Genomic DNA, 19658 nt, shown 5'->3' with positions numbered 1-19658 from the left:
TGACAGATGCAAAGGTCACCCAGCTAGAGCATCCGGTCTCCTCGTATTCCAGGGTTCTCTCATGACCCCGAGGCTGCCTGGCAGTGAAAAGAAGGACTTTCTTTTGACCCAAGGACAAACAGAGGGTGGTTGACATGTTATTCTTCTGCCAATTGACTGATTTTTGCTGCTCTATCTTGCTGCTCTTCCTTAGTCAAAGATCATTTCAGTCAGGCCAAAGGGTTTTTCTTGTTCCCCTTCAAATGCACAGTCATAGCCTTGAGAATTTTTGCATTCTTGGGGTTGGTGCAATTTTAGACAAGACTGAAGCTGACGCCCTGGTGAGATGGCAGTCACATGGAATGGGGCTTTTGGATGGATTTCAGGCAGAGTTCTGCCTCCCCTCCTCCCACCCCGCCCCCCGCCCCACCTCCCACCCCGTGATGAGTCATGGCGCACGGCCGACTGCCCTTCCCAGAGCCGCCTCAAGACTGTTGTTTGCTTTCATCTTGCTTTGTGCTGGTCATGTAAGGCTCAGGGTATTAATAGACCGTGGTCTTGGCCTTCTGAGTCTTGTTGGTCAGGGAGATAAATGGAAGTTTTGGCCAGTCCCTTTGTGCCATTTTTCGCTCCTCTCTTGACTCACGTGTCGGTTGGTGACAGAGCTGAACTGGACATGCAGAGGACATCCAGTCTGGTCACTGCCCCGGGGACGCAGCTTCTGCTGCTGTGTTCACTTCTTTCCCCTCCTCATGGGCATTTGGTCAGTTCCTGACATCCAGCCTTGGATCCCCAGTACTGATCTTAGCAAACCAGCCTTTCTTCTCCATCCTCCCCCAGCCCAAAGATGGCATGTCTCCCGGCATGTGTGAGAGATACCCAAGCCAGGCAGGGAAGGATTGGGGGTCTTGTTGTTATTGTTCAGTCACTGAGTCGTGTCTACTCTTTATGACCGCATGGACTACAGCGCACCAGGCCTCCCTGTTCCTCACCACCTCCTGGAGTTCACCAAGTTCACATCCATTGAGTCGGTGATGCCATCCAACCATCTCATCTTCTGCCGCCCTCTTCTCCTTTTGCCTTCAGTCTTTCCCAGGATCAGGGTCTTTTCCGATGAGTTGGCTCTTAGCATCAGGTGGCCCAAGTATATTTTTAACTTCGAGCAAAATTATTTTCAGGAAATTAAAAGTCTGTGCATGGTTCGACTGGCTCCTAAGGAGCTTCATGGGGACAAAATTTTTAAACAAATGCCTTGGAAGCAGAGGTTCTTTGAATTGCCTGGGGCTTTGATCCAAAAGTTTCAGTTCTTCTCTACAGCCCAGTTTTTTAAATGTCACTTTGCTAGTTCCCTCAGCCTGGATTCCAGCACCCAGCACAGTGTCCTACTTGCTGTTTACTGACCTGAAGTGAAGTTGGGCTGGGGCCTGGCCCAGGAGATGAAACTTCTTTGGAAAGTTTCCTAGGAGCAGAGACTCAAGCTTTAACATAAAGGGGAGTCTTGGTTCTCTAAATCTAATTGACTGGCTGTGAGACTAGTCAGTTTTCCTTTGCCTGGTGGGGTTCCGGGTGCAATTAATTACTTTCCCTTTATATCGACTCTTTTGTTCAATAACTGAAAGCATGAAGTGTGTTAAGAAGATCCTGCTGATCCCTTTCACTCTTTGTGGTGTAGTTGGTGAAGTTTAGTCTCTTGAGCCTCGTTTTGCTCATTTGTTAACTGGGTTGAACTGTATGATCTCTAAGACCCCATTTCAGTCTAAATTTTCATTTTTTCAATGACAAAATTTTTGATTTAAAAAAAAAAATCTTGCCATATCTGTAAGAATTTTGCTTTTGAGGGAAAGAATGATTATGCTAAGGGTGCACCAACTTAAATTATTATCTTTATTTCTTTTTGTTTAGTGATAACATGGGTGGTGGGAATGGACCATACCCCCGCAATATACCAACCAACCTCTATTTTCTACCTAATTTATGCCAAGGGCTCTGCTAAGGGCTTTATGTGTGTTTCCTCATTTAACACTCACACCAATCTTGAAGACTCTAAGTATTACAAGTACAGATGAAGAAACTTGGGGCACCAAGGAACTCAGGAAGTTGCTCAGAGTCACAGAGCTAATAAGTGGTCAAAGCAAGACTTGCACATAATTCTAAGAACTACAAGGATCCTAACTTCCAGGTAGAAAGATATATATACACTATACATCCCTGAAGGTCTCTCTTCCTGTTATTAGCTTCTTTCTTTTGTTCACTCTACAAGTTTTTATTAGAACTTGACTATGTCACATATTGTTTTTTTATTTTATATTGGAGAATAGCCAATTAGGGGGCTTCCCCTGTGGCTCAGTGGTAAAGAATCTGCTTGCAGTTCAAGAGCCGTAGGAGATGCGTGTTTAATCCCTGGGTCGGGAAGATCCCCTGGAAAAGGGCATGACAACCCACTCAAGTATTCCTGCCCAGAGAATCCCATCGACAGAGGAGCCTGGTGGGCTACACTCCATATAGAGTCACCAAAGAGTCAGACATGACTGAAGCGACTTAGCATGCACGCATGCACACAGCCAATTAACAATGTTGTGATAGTTTCAGGTGGACACCAAAGGGATTCAGTCATGCATTGGCATCTTTCTACAAAGAGTTAAGTGTGATGAAAGATTCTAATTCATGGACATGTTTATTGAGCACTGCATAAGCAGGAGATATCTGGATAAGAATTGCCACTTCCTTGAAAAGTGCACATCACTGCTGAACTTGAGCATTTAGGTGCCTTGAGAGCAGTGCCAGCCAATGGGGAGAAGTTCAAGTCAGGGTAGAAAAACTCCCTCTGGGAGTGATTATATAGAACTCCAACATCACAGGTCATGGGAGGTTTTGTTCCCCTTGGAGAACTTCAGCTTCACTTGTTGAAGTAGGACAAGTAGAATGAATTAGCCCTGACTGAAGCCAAGCTCTTTATATTTAAAAGAAAAAAAGCAATTAAATATTCAGCCTGATGCCGAGGTTTTGAATTACCCCCATTTGTCTTTTACTCAGAGCATCTGCTTTTTATTGCACTGTGGCCCTGTCTGCCATTTATCTCTCCCCGTCAATCCGTGTCTACATGTCACGTGACTCAAAAGTGAAGATTAGAGGAGAAAAACATCTCTGTAGTCTAAGCCTGGCAACTTCTATTTTTATCCACAGCTGTTGGAACTGATAGCGAAGTCACAGCTCACATCCCTGAGTGGCATTGCCCAGAAGAACTTCATGAACATTTTGGAAAAAGTGGTACTGAAAGGTGAGCTCTTTCCCACTCTCTCACCCCTTTTTATAGGCCTGGGGCTAGGCAGAAGGATTTTCCAATGCAGTGGACATGTCACTGAATTAAGGGAATGTGAGTGGATGGAAATGAATGACTCCAGATGCATTTCATGGGTGCCAGATTCCAGTTGAGAAAGGAGGGCCATTCGTGCTCAAGACAAAGGGTGAGACGATCACCATCTTGTCCTTGTATTGGAATCATCCATTTGTCCTGCTCTCTCCCTCTCAGGCTTCTCAGTGGAGGCACATGTCCCAACCTTGGCTACCAAACTTTAGATTCCACATTCCTAGAAAAGTGAGCAGGGTGCAAGGCAGGATAGATTCACAGACTCTCTGAGCTAGAAAGAACTTGACGTCTCTGGCTCAACTGACTCATTGTATACATGAGAGAAAGAGTGATTTATTCACAATCACACAAAGAGGCAGCCAGACTGGGTATGAATCCAAGTTCCTGACCCCCAGACCCGTGCTTCTACCACTGATCATCTGAAAGACACATCACTGCTGGGCAAGAGACACTGCTTTCAGATCAGGTGAGCCCATGGTGCTGGCGGGACCATGAAAAGAGAAACAGTCTTTGTAGAAAACAGAGAGAAGAGAACAAAGAGGGACCTAGATAATGGAAACTCTACCCCATACCCTCGAGTGCAGAAGCTTAGCCAAGTATAGAATAAACACCAGTGAGAAAGAAGACCATATCCCCCGTGGGTGTACCTGGGTAACACAAGCACAATAGAACAGAAGAAAGGACCACTTGTAAAATTATGGAGTGTTCTAGCCTCATAAACTCTTCCTACTGTTTTTCTTCCCCCACTCAAGTCCTTGAAGACCAGCAAAACATTAGACTAATAAGGGAACTCCTGCAGACGCTCTACACGTCCCTATGTACACTGGTCCAAAGAGTCGGCAAGTCTGTGCTGGTGGGGAACATCAACATGTGGGTGTATCGCATGGAGACGATCCTGCACTGGCAGCAGCAGCTGAATAACATCCAAATCACCAGGGTAAGCGAGAACCCCCCAGCTTCCTCCCAGCAGGAACAACCCCTCTGCAGTCAGTTCCTCTGCCGAGATGCTGGGCAGCCTCACCAGGACTTTAAACCTGCTCTGATGATGGAAGAGTCTAGACAGTTCTGCTCGGATGTTGTCTCTTGGGTGCTGAGGGTGGGCTGAGGGCTTTCTGATAAAGGGAGGGTGGGAAGAACTTGGCAGAGCAGGATCAAAGCACACGGAGGATGATGACCAATGGAAAGGTGGGAAAAACTGGAAACTTGACCTTTGGATCAGATGTGGGCTATACCAGTGAAATCTTCAGTGGGATCTGGAGATTTCTGCCCATTTCCTCTTAAAGTACAAGTTCGTTTATAGCTTTAAGATGCTGCCTGGATTGCAAAGGCGCTATGATGGTGGTGGCTTGGAGAACTGGTGCTACCAGCCTTTTAAAACTCTAGTTCCAGTTTTTAACTGGAAGGAAAGGAAGCCTTTGAGTAAAGATTGTAAACATACAGGTGGGGAAAAAGATGGGCAAGTCTCACTCAAGGCAAACAAATAAACCAAAACCCCCCACATTTCCAGCTAAACTACTACCAGTAGTTTCTTCTGGCTTTTAAAACACAAGCTGGCCCCCTAGCACTTGTCCTCTTGAGAGTGAGCAGAAGGACCAAGACATACGAAAAATGTGAGAAAGATGTTGTTGTAATCTCTCAAGGCTCCCTAATGGACAGACACACTTAGGCCGCTCACATGGCACTTGGCTGATTTATCTCATCACTCACCACGGCTGTTTTAAGTGGTTCCGGGACCCAGGCTGATAAAGTTAGGGTCTGCCTTGTCTCTTGAGAATGAAACATAAAAAAAAAACTTCTTTGACCTCTTTTTAAGTGCTTCACTATATGAAGCTTGCAAAATGCAGTGTCCTTGACTTTACAGTTAATAACCTCTCTGTGCCTTGGGTTTTTTTAAGCTCAGAAACAGAGGGAATAATTAGAAACCTCAGAGTTCTATGACTTCCTTAGAATTATGTAGGCTACACTACATACACACACATACACACACTACATAGAAACCAGTGATACCTAATCAATGATATAAATGAGCAAATCCCATTAGTCTCAAGGGCATCTTCCCTCCAATAACTTGGAACACCCATTTAGATGGTCCCACTTGCCCAAAAGTTGCCTCTGTTCCCTCTGATTCCCTCACAGGAGCCGCCCCCTCCCTTGGCCACATCTGCCCACTTTCATGCGTCTACTCTCCCCAACGCCCTCCTTAGTTGATCTACAGACTCTTGGGAGGGACCCGTTGTAGTTGCTGTGACCCTTCATGGAGTGAGGGGCGAGGAGGGATCAGAGAAGCCCAGTGACTTTCCCAAGTAACACAGCAATCAGGCCAGAGCTGAGGTCAGAACCCTGAGCTGCTTATTCCTAAAATGGCAAAGCTTTTTAGCATCAGTGGTTTCCAAAGTTTTTTCAGTCCAGCTTTATTCCAACTATGTATTCAGTGATTCAGCTTTTTGCAAACCTTTTAAATCCAATGAAATCTCACACAGGATGGATCAGACCCTGAAATTCATCTGACTCTCCCCTCTGCTCATGGCACCCCAGCCAGCCCAAGCTATTCTCAGCTTGGTCCTACCTCAGGGCTTTGAGGATAGCTGCTGCTTCTGACCATCCAGTCTGTTGAAGCCTCTGTCATCTTACTGAGCTGCTTTTATGAACCGAGATTATCTCATACATATATTCACCTTCCTGTCTCATCCACTGGCTTATAAACGCCACAAAGAAAGGACAGTACCATCTAGTTCCCTGCTCTGTTTCCTGTCCCTGGACCAAAGCAGGTGGCAGTCAGTAGACATTAAGTGAATGAATGAGTGAGTGAAGGCAACTCTCCTCCCTACACCTGCCTAAAGAACTTGCTCAGTGTTCAGAGGAATACAGTTGCAAACTACTGCCCTGTATTACAGATGAGGATGAAAATTTACCAACTGCAGGATAGGTAAGGAATAGGTATTGAACATCTCTGTGCCTTGCTTTTCTCGTTTGGGAAATAGGAGCAACCATGCCTATCTCATAGCCCTGGTATGAAAGTTAATAAGTTAGTATATGGAAAGCACTTAGAGCGGAGCCTGACATGTAGTACTGTAAATGCATCAGCTGTTATTACTGTTATGAGGGGCTCACTCGGTGGCACTCTTCAAAGTCCTCTAATGTATTAATTAACTCATCTAGTGGCTAATTGTAAGGAGGGGTCATTATAAAAGCTAATGTTAACTGGCCACTGTGCTCAGTACTTCCAGGCATTGTCTCGTGAGAAAAATCAGACTGAGTGGTTCAGAATAATCTGGCCGGGGCCTCTCCACCAGTAGGATATGGACTGAACCCAGGCCCGTCTGCAGAGGCTTAAGATACCCATCAGTCTCTGCTCCCTCATGCCCTCCTTCCCAACCCTACATGGCTCTCAGCTACATTATTTTGACAGCAGTGCTGGGAACCCATGGAGCTCTGAAGTGCTTTTCACAGAAATGCCCACGTCCCCAGAGGAAAGAAAGATGGACAGAGAGAGAGTGAGAAAGTGGGGGTGGACAGAAAAAAGTCAGTTGCTCAGCTGTGTCCGACTCTGCAGCCCCATGGACTGTAGCCCACCAGGCTCCTCTGTCCATGTAATTCTCCAGGCAAGAATACTGGAGTGGGTTGCCATTCCCTTCTCCAGAGGATCTTCCTGACCTAGGGATTGAACCCAGGTCTCCTGTGTTGCAGGCAGATTCTTTACCATCTGAGCCACCAGGGAAACCCAAGGGATTTAATTACTTCAGTGTGGACTGTATTTTAAAACATTTTAACAGTTTGGACCAAAGAGAAGTATGTTATTACATGAAAATGTTAAGGTGACATTTACAGTCAATTTTTTCTGTTTGCCAAAATTCTATCAGTATCTCCCCAGCACATAATCTTGTTTTCTTTCAGAATTTCCTATCTCATTCTATGGAGCCAATTTTTATTGGCAAAATAATTAATATAGTAAATAATAAAAGGGAGAAGCATGAAGAGAACTGGCTTGTGGTGGGCAGGGGGTGGTGGGGGGAATCACACAGAATCACAGTGTGCTGTGAGCAAGGCAGAGTTTGGAAGCGTCGGGGGGCAGGGAAGGCAGGGTGAATGTAAAAGGATTTTTAGTCAAACACTTGATGGGGGAGCAAGAGTGACTTCTTTTTCTTTAATATGTTTATATTCAAATAGAAGAAGGTACGCAAGCAGTTAATCATTTATCAGGAGTAAAGGCTCAGCATGGGGTCTGGGCAAGGATTTTGGAAAAGTTCAGGTTTGAAAATTTGAGAGTGAATTTGCCAAGTGGACTTTAATAGGAGTTCATGTAATAATTGGCCTGGGAGTTTTAACCAAAAAAGTAGATGCTTTGAAGTGCTGGAAACAAAAAGAAAATCTCATGGCAGTTTTATTGGCTCATATGATCAGCCGCAGATGATAAATGACAAATAGGTCTAGGACCTTCTGTAGTCCAGCAAAGTCCTGAATTCTGCAAACAATTGAAAGTTCAGCCCAGCAGCCTGAACAATATAAATTGTCAAGTCAGAGACACTTCTGACGGGTTAGGAGGCTGATGCTACTCCAAGTCTGAGATGGTTGGAGCTGGAGGGGATCCTCAGAGACTTCTAAGCCTGCTCATTTTGGACACGAAGGAAGTATGAAAGGAAGTGTTAGTCGCCCAGTCGTGTCTGACCCTTTGCGACCCCGTGGACCATAGCTTGCCAGGCTCCTCTGTCCATGGAATTCTCCAGGCCATGGAGTGGGTTGCCATTCCCTTCTCCAGGGGATCTTCCCCAGCCAGGGATCGAACCTGTGTCTCCTGCATTGCAGGCAGTTTCTTTACCAGACGGACAGAATTTGAGACCCAGATTTCCCATGGGATCTCCATCTGCTGCTGCTCCATCCCATGTTCCTCCCACACCACCTCCTGTTCTTCTCCATCATCCAACGTCCCAGGGCACCCTGTGACTGCCCACCTTCCCTCTCCATGCCTGTCCTGCTTTGCAAAGACACGGCAGGGCACGGGAGGGGGGAATTGTTGACACTGTGTGTCCCCCTGGAATCTTGTGTGTTCCAGCCTTGACATGCCTCGTACAGAGTTTAGTTAGCTAAGATTTCAAGGGGGGAACTCAATACCCATTCCCAGGATATTTTCCCCTGAGCTAAGGAAAGGTTTCTTCATCCTGTTTGTTTGTGTTGGTTTTTTTTTTCCCTCTTGTGACCTCCAGAGGTGATAGAACACTGAGCTAAAAATGTCACTAGTTCAAGTTCAAGAGCTCACCCAGGACTTGCATGGGAAGGACAAAGAACCACGGTCTTGGTCTCAAGCGATTTGTGCTGACTTCTTATCCAGATGGCAGAAGCTAGTTGCTGTTCAAGAAATAGCAACAAGCACTACCGAGGACCTTCTGTACAGACGGTTCCCAGAGCACTTGGGTGCTTGTCTCCTTGGTGGCATTTAACCTTTGTTCTCCAATGATTTGCATGTTTCTGGGTCTCTCGCCCTTGCAGCAACTCCAGCGCCAGAAGAGGGTTTTTGTGCTAGACTAGTCTGCGAGGGTTACAAGCTTAGACCTTGGCTTCAAGGATCTCGGTCTGGATAGGCTAACATAAGCTCATCCAAATTTAAACAATAAAGGGCTTAACTATAAATGCAAGGATATAATAGAAGAAGCTTCTGGAGGAGCTCATGATTAATTGCCAATGTGTTCTCCATAAATCAGTAGTTTTCAAAATGTTCCACAGAGCCTAAGGTTCAATAGAGATGCCTGAACGGATGGGTCTTTAAGCTGAAAGATTCTTGACCAGCCCTTCCCAAAATGTGCATCCATGTGTACACACACACACTAGTACAGAGTCTTTCTACTGTGGTTGTTTTTACCTGTTTATTACTTTATTTTCATTATTCCACAAATATTTGTTGAGTGCCTACTGTATCCTAGCACACTTCTAGACTCTTCTAGACATAGCAATGAAAAACCACAAAAATTTCTGCCTCTGTGGAGCTTATATCCTAGCAGGAATGTTCCATTAAGCTTTCTTTTGGAGATGGATTCTAAAAGAGGGAATTTCCTTGGTATTCTAGTGGGTAAGACTCCACATTCCCAGTGGAGGGGGCTAGGGTTCAATCCTTGGTCAGGAAACTAAGATCCTGCATGCCCCTTGGTGCAGCCAAAAAAGACAATGGTACCTGAAAGAGATCATAGGAATTCTAGGAAGATGCAGTGCCTAAGACTTGAGGGAGACACAAAAGCAGTTTTCAGAGGAGGTGAGTTTGAACAGGGGCTCCCCAGGTGTCGCTACTGGTTAAAAACAAAACAGAACAATACCTGCCAGTGCAGGTAGATTTAAGAGACACAGGTTTGATCCCTGGGTCGGAAAGATCCCCTAGAGGAGGAGGGCATGGCAACCCCCTGCAGTATTCTTGCCTGGTGAATCCCCATGAACAGAGGAGCCTAGTGGGCTACAGTCTACAGGGTTGCAAAGAATTGGACACGACTGAAGCGACTTAGCATGCATGAGTTTGAACTTGATCTGAGAAGAGTCACTTGTACTTGAGCAGAGGCCTGGACAGAGTGACTGCCTTCTGGGCAGTGTTTGGGGACCAGTGAGAAAGCCTGTTTTGGGGGATCGGTGGTCACAAGGAGGCAGGCCATGAGAGCTGAGGTTGGGGGTGGCCTGCCAGGGCAGTGAGTCCTTCAGGACTATTGTAATTGAGTGAAGCACAGAAATCCAGCTCACGCTATTAGAATCTTTCCGGTTGGTACTAGTGGTAAAGAACCCGCCTGCCAATGCAGGAGACATTAGAGATTCAGGTTCCATCCCTGGAGAAGGGTATGGCAACCCACTCCAGTATTCTTGCCTTGAGAATCTCATGGACAGAAGAGCCTGGTAAGCTACAGTCCTTAGAGTTGCAAAGAGGTAGATACAACTGAAGCAACTTAGCACTTCACAGTAAAAGTGTAAATCAATGAAGGAAATTAAGAGATACAAACCTCCAGTTAGAAAACAAATGTGCCACTGGGGCTGTAATATACAATATAAGGAATATGGTCAATCATGTTGTAATAGCTTTATATGGGCACACATGGTTTCTAGACTTACTGGATGATCATTTCATAACATATGCAAATATCAAATCACTATGTAGTACACCTGAACTAACGGGATAGTGTATGTCAACTACGTTTCCTTTTTTTTTTTTGAAGCATAGTTTTGTGCAACTTAGGAAAATTTCTCTGGCACCACTGGCCAGAGCTGCTCCAGGCTGATCTTTGTGCGTCTCGGTCATGGGTTCTGTCTTGTACTCAGGGCAGGGAGAATGGCTGCTCTGATAAGTAAACCAGCTTGAGACTGGAGGACAAGGGGACAGCTGCATCCTTGGAGGGTGTTGCCTGGTGCCTAGCTGCTCTCCGACCTGCAACTTAACACCGTCCTTCTCCCCGCAGCCTGCCTTCAAAGGCCTCACCTTCACAGACCTGCCTTTGTGCTTACAACTGAATATCATGCAGAGGCTGAGTGACGGGCGAGACCTGGTCAGCCTGGGCCAGGTGGGCCCTGGCCTGCACGTGCTCAGCGAGGACCGGCTCTTATGGAAGAAGCTCTGCCAGTACCACTTCTCCGAGAGGCAGGTCGGTGTGGCCCCGCAGCTGTTCCTTCCTTCTCTCACACTCTGCCCGCCACCCTGCCAAGCTTCCTTGGCATCTTTCTCATACCCACCCTGGGGGGCTCCCTAGTTTGACTAGAAAGCAGTCCGAGGAGTTTCTAAATAATACTTGTGAGATTTTCTTTATGTGATTCAAGAAGGAAAAAAAAACCTTATATTTTAACCCATTCCCATTTTACAGCTTGCTCTGAAAACAATTCATAAAATTGGCAACAGCCCTTCTTTTCTACAACAAAGTAACTTACATTTTTATGACATTTTACAGCTAGAGGATTTTCCTGATGTTATTTCATTTTATGCTGATATCCCAGGGAAAGGTAACCTTTCCCTGGCAGTTGGAAATGGCAACCCCACTCCAGTGTTCTCACCTGGGAAACCCCACGGACAGAGGAGCCTGGAGGGCTGCAAAGTCCATAGGGTTGCAGTGAGTCAGACACGATTGAGCGACTGAGCACATTATGCCAACTTTAAACAGACGGAGGGACTGAGGCCACAAGTGGCTAAATGACATATCCAAATTAGTAGCACGCTCTCCAGGTGAGGAAAATGGCCTTGGATTTGAATTTGGGTCTTCGGACACCAGCTCTAGGCCTTTTTCCCCTCCGCACACTGCCTCGGATTTTTTTTTCCCCCAACTTCTTTATATAGAAGTGTGAGTTCAACAGAGTCTGTTCACGAAGCCACTAATATTTAGATATAAAATAGAGCCACTGTGCCAAACAGTCACTGCATCTCCCTGGAAATAATCACTCAAGTCTGTAGCAGTGAAGAGATTGAAGTTGTTTATGGAGATCACCTAAACTTTCAACACCGAAGATGTCACCAACCACCTGTTTCTTTTAAAGACTGGTTAAAAGCTATTGTTTCTTTCACTGGGTAGAGATCAGAAGCTACATTTTTATATCTCTGCTACTTTTTCACTGGCTATCATCAGGGTATAGATGAAAAAGGTGGGGAAAGAAGGCAGGAGCAGAACTTTTTAGAACAACTTTTATGTGTTTGATACTTAGATCCGCAAGCGATTAATCTTGTCCGACAAAGGACAGCTGGATTGGAAGAAGATGTATTTTAAACTTGTGCGATGCTACCCACGGAAAGAACAGTATGGAGACACCCTTCAGCTCTGCAGACACTGCCACATTCTTTCCTGGAAGGTATGGGTCTCAAAGGCGGTGGCCACACACCCCCAAGCCCAGCCCCTAAGAGCCAATGACACCCGCACTGTGTTGCCAAATGCTTTCCTGCTCTTTCACTATTGTAGCCCCCAGGTGAAGGCGAAGGTAAGACTGATGCAGGCCCTGGGGAGAGAAACTGTCAAAGACTTTCATTTCCTTTACCCCATTGTGTCAGCTTTCCCTGCAGCGACCCCAGATTCCCCCATCTCTCTGTGCACAGGTACACAGACACATATAGCGCTCTATAGTTTTTGCATAATGCAGGGCGTTCTTGAGAGAGGAATATTGTTTTGAGGTTGGGCAATGCCAGGACTTCCCTGGCGGCTCAGTGGTAGAGAATCCACCTGCCAGTGCAGGAGACATGAGTTCGATCCCTGGGTCAGGAAAATCCTCTGGAGAAGGAAATGGAAACCCACTCCTGTATTCTTGCCTGGAGAATCCCATGAACAGAGGAGCCTGGTGGGCTACAGTCCATGGGGTCGCAAAAGAGTCAGACATGACTGAGTGACTGAACAGCGGCGGCAGCAATTCCATAGGGTACCACAAGCCAATGGGATGCTGTGGAGAATGCCCACCTAACCATGATGTTCCTTTCCAGGGCACCGATCACCCGTGCACAGCCAATAACCCAGCGAGCTGTTCTGTTTCACTTTCACCCCAGGACTTTATCAACTTGTTCAAGTTCTGAATCCCAGCACATGACATGACAGCACTTCAGAAGGGTTCCCCTGATGATTGGATGGTTGGGAATCCAGAGTTTGGACACTTGATTTGTAAATAGTGTACATGTTAAACATTGGCTCAAAACTTCTGAGATAAGGGACACTGAAGGGGAGAGATACAGCTGCTGGCTGGAAGTTTAAGCATATGGACTTCTCATTAGAATTGGTATGGAAAACAGAAATCCTGTAAATAAACTTTTTTTCCTAACGATTTGCCAGCAAGACTATAAGGCAGGAATTCTATTTCATCGGTGAAAATGGAATTCTCTTGAAGTTCACTGCAACTCCTTGATAGTTCCCTAGAGTTGTGGAAGAGAGGGCAAAACTCAAATACAACATAGAACGCTCTTTGTTTACAATGTGAAAATGTGTTGGGGAAAAAAAATTAAGAAGAAAAACTACATGTGAGAAACCCCTGGGCTTTGGGTTTTGATTTGGGGTTTGTTTGGCAAAGGCAATGGAAGCACCACTCTTCTTAAACCCACATGGGTATAGATAGGGCCTTATCTTCCGAAGACACCGCACAATAGTCTACCTCGGAAAGCTGCAACGCTCGCTCTGACAAACCGCATGGTCCAGTAGACGGTCTCTGTCTGTTTTGTGTCTTCATCAAAAGTGATTTGAAACAGGAAGAGAGATTGGAGGCATCCTTCCTCATACTTCAGGCTTCCCTTTTAGACGAATGGGACACTCTTTGGGGTTTCTTCTCTTTGAGAACAAACCCCAAAGCACCTATGCCTTTTTCTCTTTCACGTTGTAGCTTATGTCATGCAGCATAAGGCCAATTAAAAGCAGTCCCAGAGGAAATCCTGCTGCAGGAAAAATGGAATGAGTCACACAATAGCCATGAAGATTTTCCTATTCCTGTTTAACTTCTTGGCTTGTCTGGGCTTCCTAGGGTATCTTGATGGATAAGCCTGTCTCTGGGGACTGTTTGGAGCCAGAGGCCTGATAAAGACTTGTAAAACAGGTTTTGCATATCAGCTGCTGTTCTTCTTGATGGGTGATGAGTTTTCTTTACATCCAGCTGAAATTTAGTCAACCTGAGCTAGGGCTTCTTATGAGGTTGATAAAGCCTGGTGTTCTCGCCAGACAGGAAGTGGATGGAGGTACTTTGAGTTCAACCCCAGGGGAACTTGCTAGACAAATACCAACAGGTAGTTATATGTGGAAGAAGGAAATCTCAGGACTTAAGGAGTCAATATTCCTAGAAGGGAGTGGGGAATGTTTTTGTTTTTTACCTTTTATAGAACTTTGCTTTTCTACAACAGTGTATATATTTTTGCAATTGTATTTGCTTTCCTTTTTTGTGTACGTAAAGTGGGCACTCTCCATGATCTTGGCCAATGAGTGAAGCAGAAATAGGAACTTGGTCCACATTTATGTTGAGCAACAGTGTATTCTTAGGAATTGAATTGGGGGTGACCTGAAATGGGGAGAGATGGTTCAGAATGTACAGAAACAAGCCAAGGGACCAGCTAGTGATGAGGGACCCCTTTGTGCCCTTTCTCAAAGCACAACCCAAGTACCAGTATCTGGAAAAGAACTTGACCACTAGTTGATGTTCCTCACTGTGCAAGGCCTATGCCTGTGGATTTCACAATATCTTTTTTTTCATCATCACCCCCCTAAGAAGAAAAAGGTAAATTGTATTTCAATTTTGAGGGAAATTAATATTAAAGAATAAGATATTAGTTACGGTTGAGCTCTGGAGGGTCACAAACCACTGTGACACCTAACAGGATCCTGCCCACCCCAGCCACGGTCACATTGAGAATGCAGGTCCAGACTATGGAATCAAAGGCTCATTCTGCCCTAATTCAGGCAGGTTCTCTCCAAGGTCTCAGCCTCCTTAAAGCTGTGAGTGGAGCTGAGATCGTTGTTGTGGTGAGGGCTCTGGAACCTTTGACTCTGGCAACTTGGGGCGTTCATAGCCTTTCACATCTTGCCCCAAGCTCATGTTCTCAGCGCCTTCATGCTGATGGTGTAAACAGAGACTCCTCAGCACCTTCAGGTTCACATTTCCAGAAATGTCGCCTGCTTTGACTGTCAGCACGAAACTGGGGAACCAGTGTCACTTGGACTGTCCGAGGTGCTCAAGACCACTCCGCAAGCCCCAGGCAGCAAGAACAGCTATGCAAAACGACCCTACCAAAAGGGACAGGCTTGCAGTTTTCTGAAATGTTTACCTAGATCGTAACGCCAAACTCTCCCCATCTCCTTTGACATCACTGGAGGTGGTGTGGACAGAGTCAAGGAAAATTGTTTAAGGAAAAAAAAAAAAGAAACCAATACTTGTGATTCCCTTTCTTTGGAAGAGGAAAATAAGGAAAGCAATGGCAGGTGGCGAGGGAGAGGGGAAGGAATAGCGGTGGTGTGTCTTTGCTGCTGTGGTTTGTGCATGGGTGGTGGCGGCGGGGACAAAGAGCATAGCAGTGTGAGCATCTCTGCTGGTGACACGGGGCACCTCTGCAGTGTGGTCAGAGCCTCTCGTATAAGTAAAACCAGAAAGTTTAAAAGAAGATGCTTGTTCCCTGGGCACTGATTGTCTATAGAATTTCTATTGGCAAACCCTCCCAGGACAACCTGACCTAAAAAACAAAAAACAAAGAATCTCTGTCTCAGAACTTCTGGCCTAAAAAGCCAGAAGGGACATGCCAGTGCAAAGTGCTGGAGAAGACAGAATGCTGTACTGTCTCTGCTGTACCTACCTATCCCCATCGCAACTCTGGAAAGGAGGATTCAAGATTGATGTCAAATATGAGAGTACCAGAGAAGGAAAGAGTTTTTGTCCAGGACAGTAGAAGCTGATCCACGCGAGTGTAATGATTTGTTTCAATGCAAGCATTTCTGAACAACAATCCTAGAGTTTCTTGAGAAGAAGGCACAGAGTTTGAGGAAAGGAGAATATGTGGAGCTCACGTAGGACTCAATTTATAGCAAGATCCAGACATTTTAAAGTAGATCACATTATGACTCAACACTGTTACTTTTAGCAGATGGACCAGTCACGTGGGAGGGTGGTGGCAGAAACTACAATGTGAAAACATCTCCAGTTTTGAGATCAAAAGGGTCAGTTGTGAGATGACCTATGTTTAGCCATGATCCATTTTATATTGAAGTAGATCAGAGGAGGTATTTTAGATGGGCTGGATTTACACTGCAAAACTGTCAAGGCAAGAATGGGCTTTACTTGGCATGATGAAGGAAGGTAACAAGTGTGATTACCTTATTGCCACAGTTCTCTCTTCAAAAACTGTTTGGGAGCTTGCAATTAACACAGGCTCCTCATTTCCATTGTTTTTATGTGGGAGAAGAGAAGGGGCTTGGAATCTGATTTGTCTAAACAAGTGGTGTGATTTGCAAGAAGTTCAGTCATTTCAACAGTATATCATGCTTAGTGTTCAATACAATGTTTATCATAAAATATGCACCTGAGTTTATATATTTCTGCCAGGCTGTAGGGCAATTACGTCTCGCTATGCAAACACTATTTTATGTGTGAATTTTTTTAACTGTAATTTTATGTGTGAATTTTTTAAACTAAACTCTATCATCATTTTCCATGTTGACATCTGTTGTTTTTTGTATTTTTTCGTTTTAATCTGTTTCCAACTCTCAGAGTCTGTGAACCATCCCTCTGACTGGATGCTGGCCTAAAATCCTATTAGTGTTTAAACAGACCTCAGAAACACCCTGAACCTCTAGGCAAATGCAGAGATGGGGCTCTTTGATATAGCTTGGGCCCTTGATGTCTTCAACAAACAAGATCGTAATTCCTTTCAACTCCATGTTTTCTGTAGATGCTTCCTCCTCTGTTTTGTTAAGGAGAGTCATCTCGTGGTTTTCCAGAGGAAGGAAACTCCTCTGCTAGACTTTAGTGCTGGGAGGAAGGTTAGCGATGATGGATTCTGGCATTCCTTCTGCCTTTCCAGATGAGGTAGTGGGTCCAGAATATTTGGGAGACATGCCTCAACCCAGCTGGTACTCAGCAGTGGTCCTGAGTATAAACCTGGGGCTTTGTGAGCCTTGACTTCATGCCCCTACCGCAGCACCTTTTGTTGTGGCTGGACACACGTGACACCAGAGCTGATTCCTCTCAAGACTTCCACATTGGTGGTCCAGTGTTAGGTGTCTGGCTGTTAACTTTTTAAAAACATTTAAAGTCCCTGATTCTTCCTGGAGAAGTTAAGGAGCCTCTTAATGTTTTTACAGGACTCTGACTCTGCTGTGGATATGGCATACTAGTGAGTACAACCTACTTGCCATAAAGTTAGCAGCCTGTGTTGACAAATTCATTTTTCCCTAGGTACTCAGATTTTAATTGTAGAGGTGCCCCCTGAGACAGATGAGCGTTGAGCACCTGGATTGCTTTCTAGAAACTAAGATTCTGATGGTAACCAAGCAGGCTTCCTCTCCCCTTAGACTAAGAGGTACATTTACACCATCCCTTCCATCTCCCGGTCCTCTGGTACCTGCTGTGAGACCCAGTGAGTTTCTGCCAGTGGGAGGTCACTCTCTGCTAACCTCACAAGCAAAGGGGGATTAGTCCGTGGGGCGGCAAGGAGCAAGGAACCAGGATATTCATGACTTTGTCTGCTAGACATTTTTCAAAGTATCCTTGAACTCAGCAAACAAAGTTTTCTGAGAGATCTCTCAAAATTCAGGCCCTGCTCCATTTGGCCAAAAATGGATGGCTGCTTCAAAACTCTGAATGGCTTGAAACTCCATCTGTTGCAACATTACTTCCGGAGTTTGAACATGACTTTTTCTGTCTTTGAGTATAGAAATGTTTAATTTAATTAATGATATACAAGGCTGTTAAACAGAAGGCGCCAAGCTGTGCTCTGCACTTGAGCACATTCGGTGCCATCTTTATTCTGCCGATACTGCCAATCATCCTGGCTAGAGGAGGTGTATGTGAAAGTCCATATCCTAAGCTTAGAAGTTTTCAAGTACTTTTTTAATGAAAAATGCTATAGGGGATTGAACATTTTAACTAAAAGTATAAGGTTAGACCAATTACATGCAGAGATGTTTATTTAATATTGTGTGAACTGAGTCCTTCTGTATAAATTATTTGCACTCTCTTCTTGCATGACGAACTGATTTTTTATAGTTGTTTGTACCAGACGGTGGCATATTTTTGTAAAATTTTTTTGACACTGAATTGCAATAAATGTTTTTCCAACAACACACACTGGTGCATTTTTGGTGCGTGTCAATTCAAGTTGGTTTTTTATCAAACTGAATATGTTTACCTTTTGCTGAGTGAGGCTTATATTCTTGCTCTCAGAAACTTAACATTGATGTAAAATTTTCTAGGAATACACAGAAAGCTAAGCTTGCTGCTGAGTACCAGTCTGAATCAAAAATACAGTATCATGCTTAAATGGGATATTCCTACTTACTGTTCATAAAATAGAATGCTTAGGGAATAGTGAACTTTAAAGTCAGTATTAATTTACTCATCAACAGACATCTGTTGAGGAGCTGCTCCATGATAGACTCTGTGAAGGCACTGGGCATAAGATGGTGAACAAGACGGGTAGAGTCTATATCTTAATGGAATTTAGATTCTAGTGGGAAAGAGAAAAACAAGTTGTTGTTCAGTCGCTTAGTCATGTCCAACTCCATGTAACCCCATGAACCATAGCATCCTAGGCTTCCCTGACCTTCACCATCTCCTTGAGTTTGCTCAAACTCATGTCCATTGAGTCAGTGATACCATCCAACCATCTCATCCTCTATCATCCCCTTCTCCTTCTGCCCTCAATCTTTCCCAGCATCAGGGTCTTTTCCAGTGAGTCAGCTCTTCACATCAGGTGGCCAAAGTATTGGAGCTTCAGCTTCAGCACAATCCTTCCAATGAATATTCAGGGTTGGTTTCCTTTAGGATTGACTGGTTTGATCTCCTTGCTGTCCAAGTAGGGGACAAAAAAATAAGTCGAGGACAAATTTAATTTGTCATAAGTGCTATGAAGGGAAAAAAGCAAGGGACTAAGGTGCAGAATAACAAGGTGTGGGGTGGAAATGGGCCGTCTGAGGAAGTGATGTTGAAAGATGAGAAGAGCTGGCTTCAGAAGATGGGGGCACGAGCATTCCAGAAAGGGGAAACAGCCTGTGCAAGGTTTACATCATGGTCCTGTCACTCACATGCAGTGTGACTTTTGTCACTTAACCCTTCTCTGTGTCAATTTCCTCAACTCTTGATAATCTGTTTCTTATGGCTATGAGGGTTAAGTGAGCTTATAAAGTGCCTGGAGTTGGGCACATAATATGAACTCAATAAATGTTAGCAGTTATGATTCCCTGAGCAACCAGAGAATCAGGTTAGTAACTGCCCTGTGTTCCCAGTTGGTTATGTGTGATTGCTCAGGTGACTAACTCGGGGGTGACTGATTTACTCGACACATTTACTCTGGAACATGCCCTGATCCTGACACTGACACTCCATCAGAAATTGACATAAACGTCACCTGAGAATAATTAGAATCTTTTTTAAAACTCCCAACAGGATCACAAAATCTCACCATTCCCTACACATGCCATGCAGTCTTCTTTCAGGTCGTTCTACCTTCCTACAATGCTCTTCCCAGCCTCTCTGTCTGATAATTATCCATTGCTCCTTAGGGCCATTTCCTAACTGCAGCTTTCTCCAACTGAGTAAATCTCATCTTCTGGTATCACTTTTCGGGCTCTCCTGGTGGTTCAAATGGAAAAGAATCTGCCTGCAATGCAGGAGACATGGGTTTGACCTCTGGGTCAGGAAGATC

The 19658-nt window shown here is 44.9% G+C and overlaps 1 protein-coding gene across 2 annotated transcripts in view; it reads left to right on the top strand.

Moving 5' to 3' along the window:
- The window catches only part of FBXO32 (F-box protein 32), a 37574-nt gene extending 19496 nt beyond the window's left edge, over positions 1-18078 (top strand). For both annotated transcript variants that reach the window (XM_065903447.1, XM_065903448.1), the window contains exons 5-9: positions 3163-3256; positions 4099-4283; positions 10768-10950; positions 11996-12139; positions 12759-18078. In XM_065903447.1, coding sequence (XP_065759519.1) covers positions 3163-3256; positions 4099-4283; positions 10768-10950; positions 11996-12139; positions 12759-12848 — 696 coding nt within the window. In that variant the 3' untranslated portion in view covers positions 12849-18078. The remainder of the gene's footprint in view (positions 1-3162; positions 3257-4098; positions 4284-10767; positions 10951-11995; positions 12140-12758) is intronic.
- The last annotated feature ends 1580 nt before the right edge of the window (positions 18079-19658 follow it).

Source organism: Muntiacus reevesi, chromosome 12, assembly GCF_963930625.1.
Source record: "Muntiacus reevesi chromosome 12, mMunRee1.1, whole genome shotgun sequence".
NCBI classification, from domain to species: domain Eukaryota; kingdom Metazoa; phylum Chordata; class Mammalia; order Artiodactyla; family Cervidae; genus Muntiacus; species Muntiacus reevesi.
The sequence above is the reverse complement of the archived record's forward strand: the minus strand, read 5'-3'. Positions and strand labels throughout refer to the sequence as shown.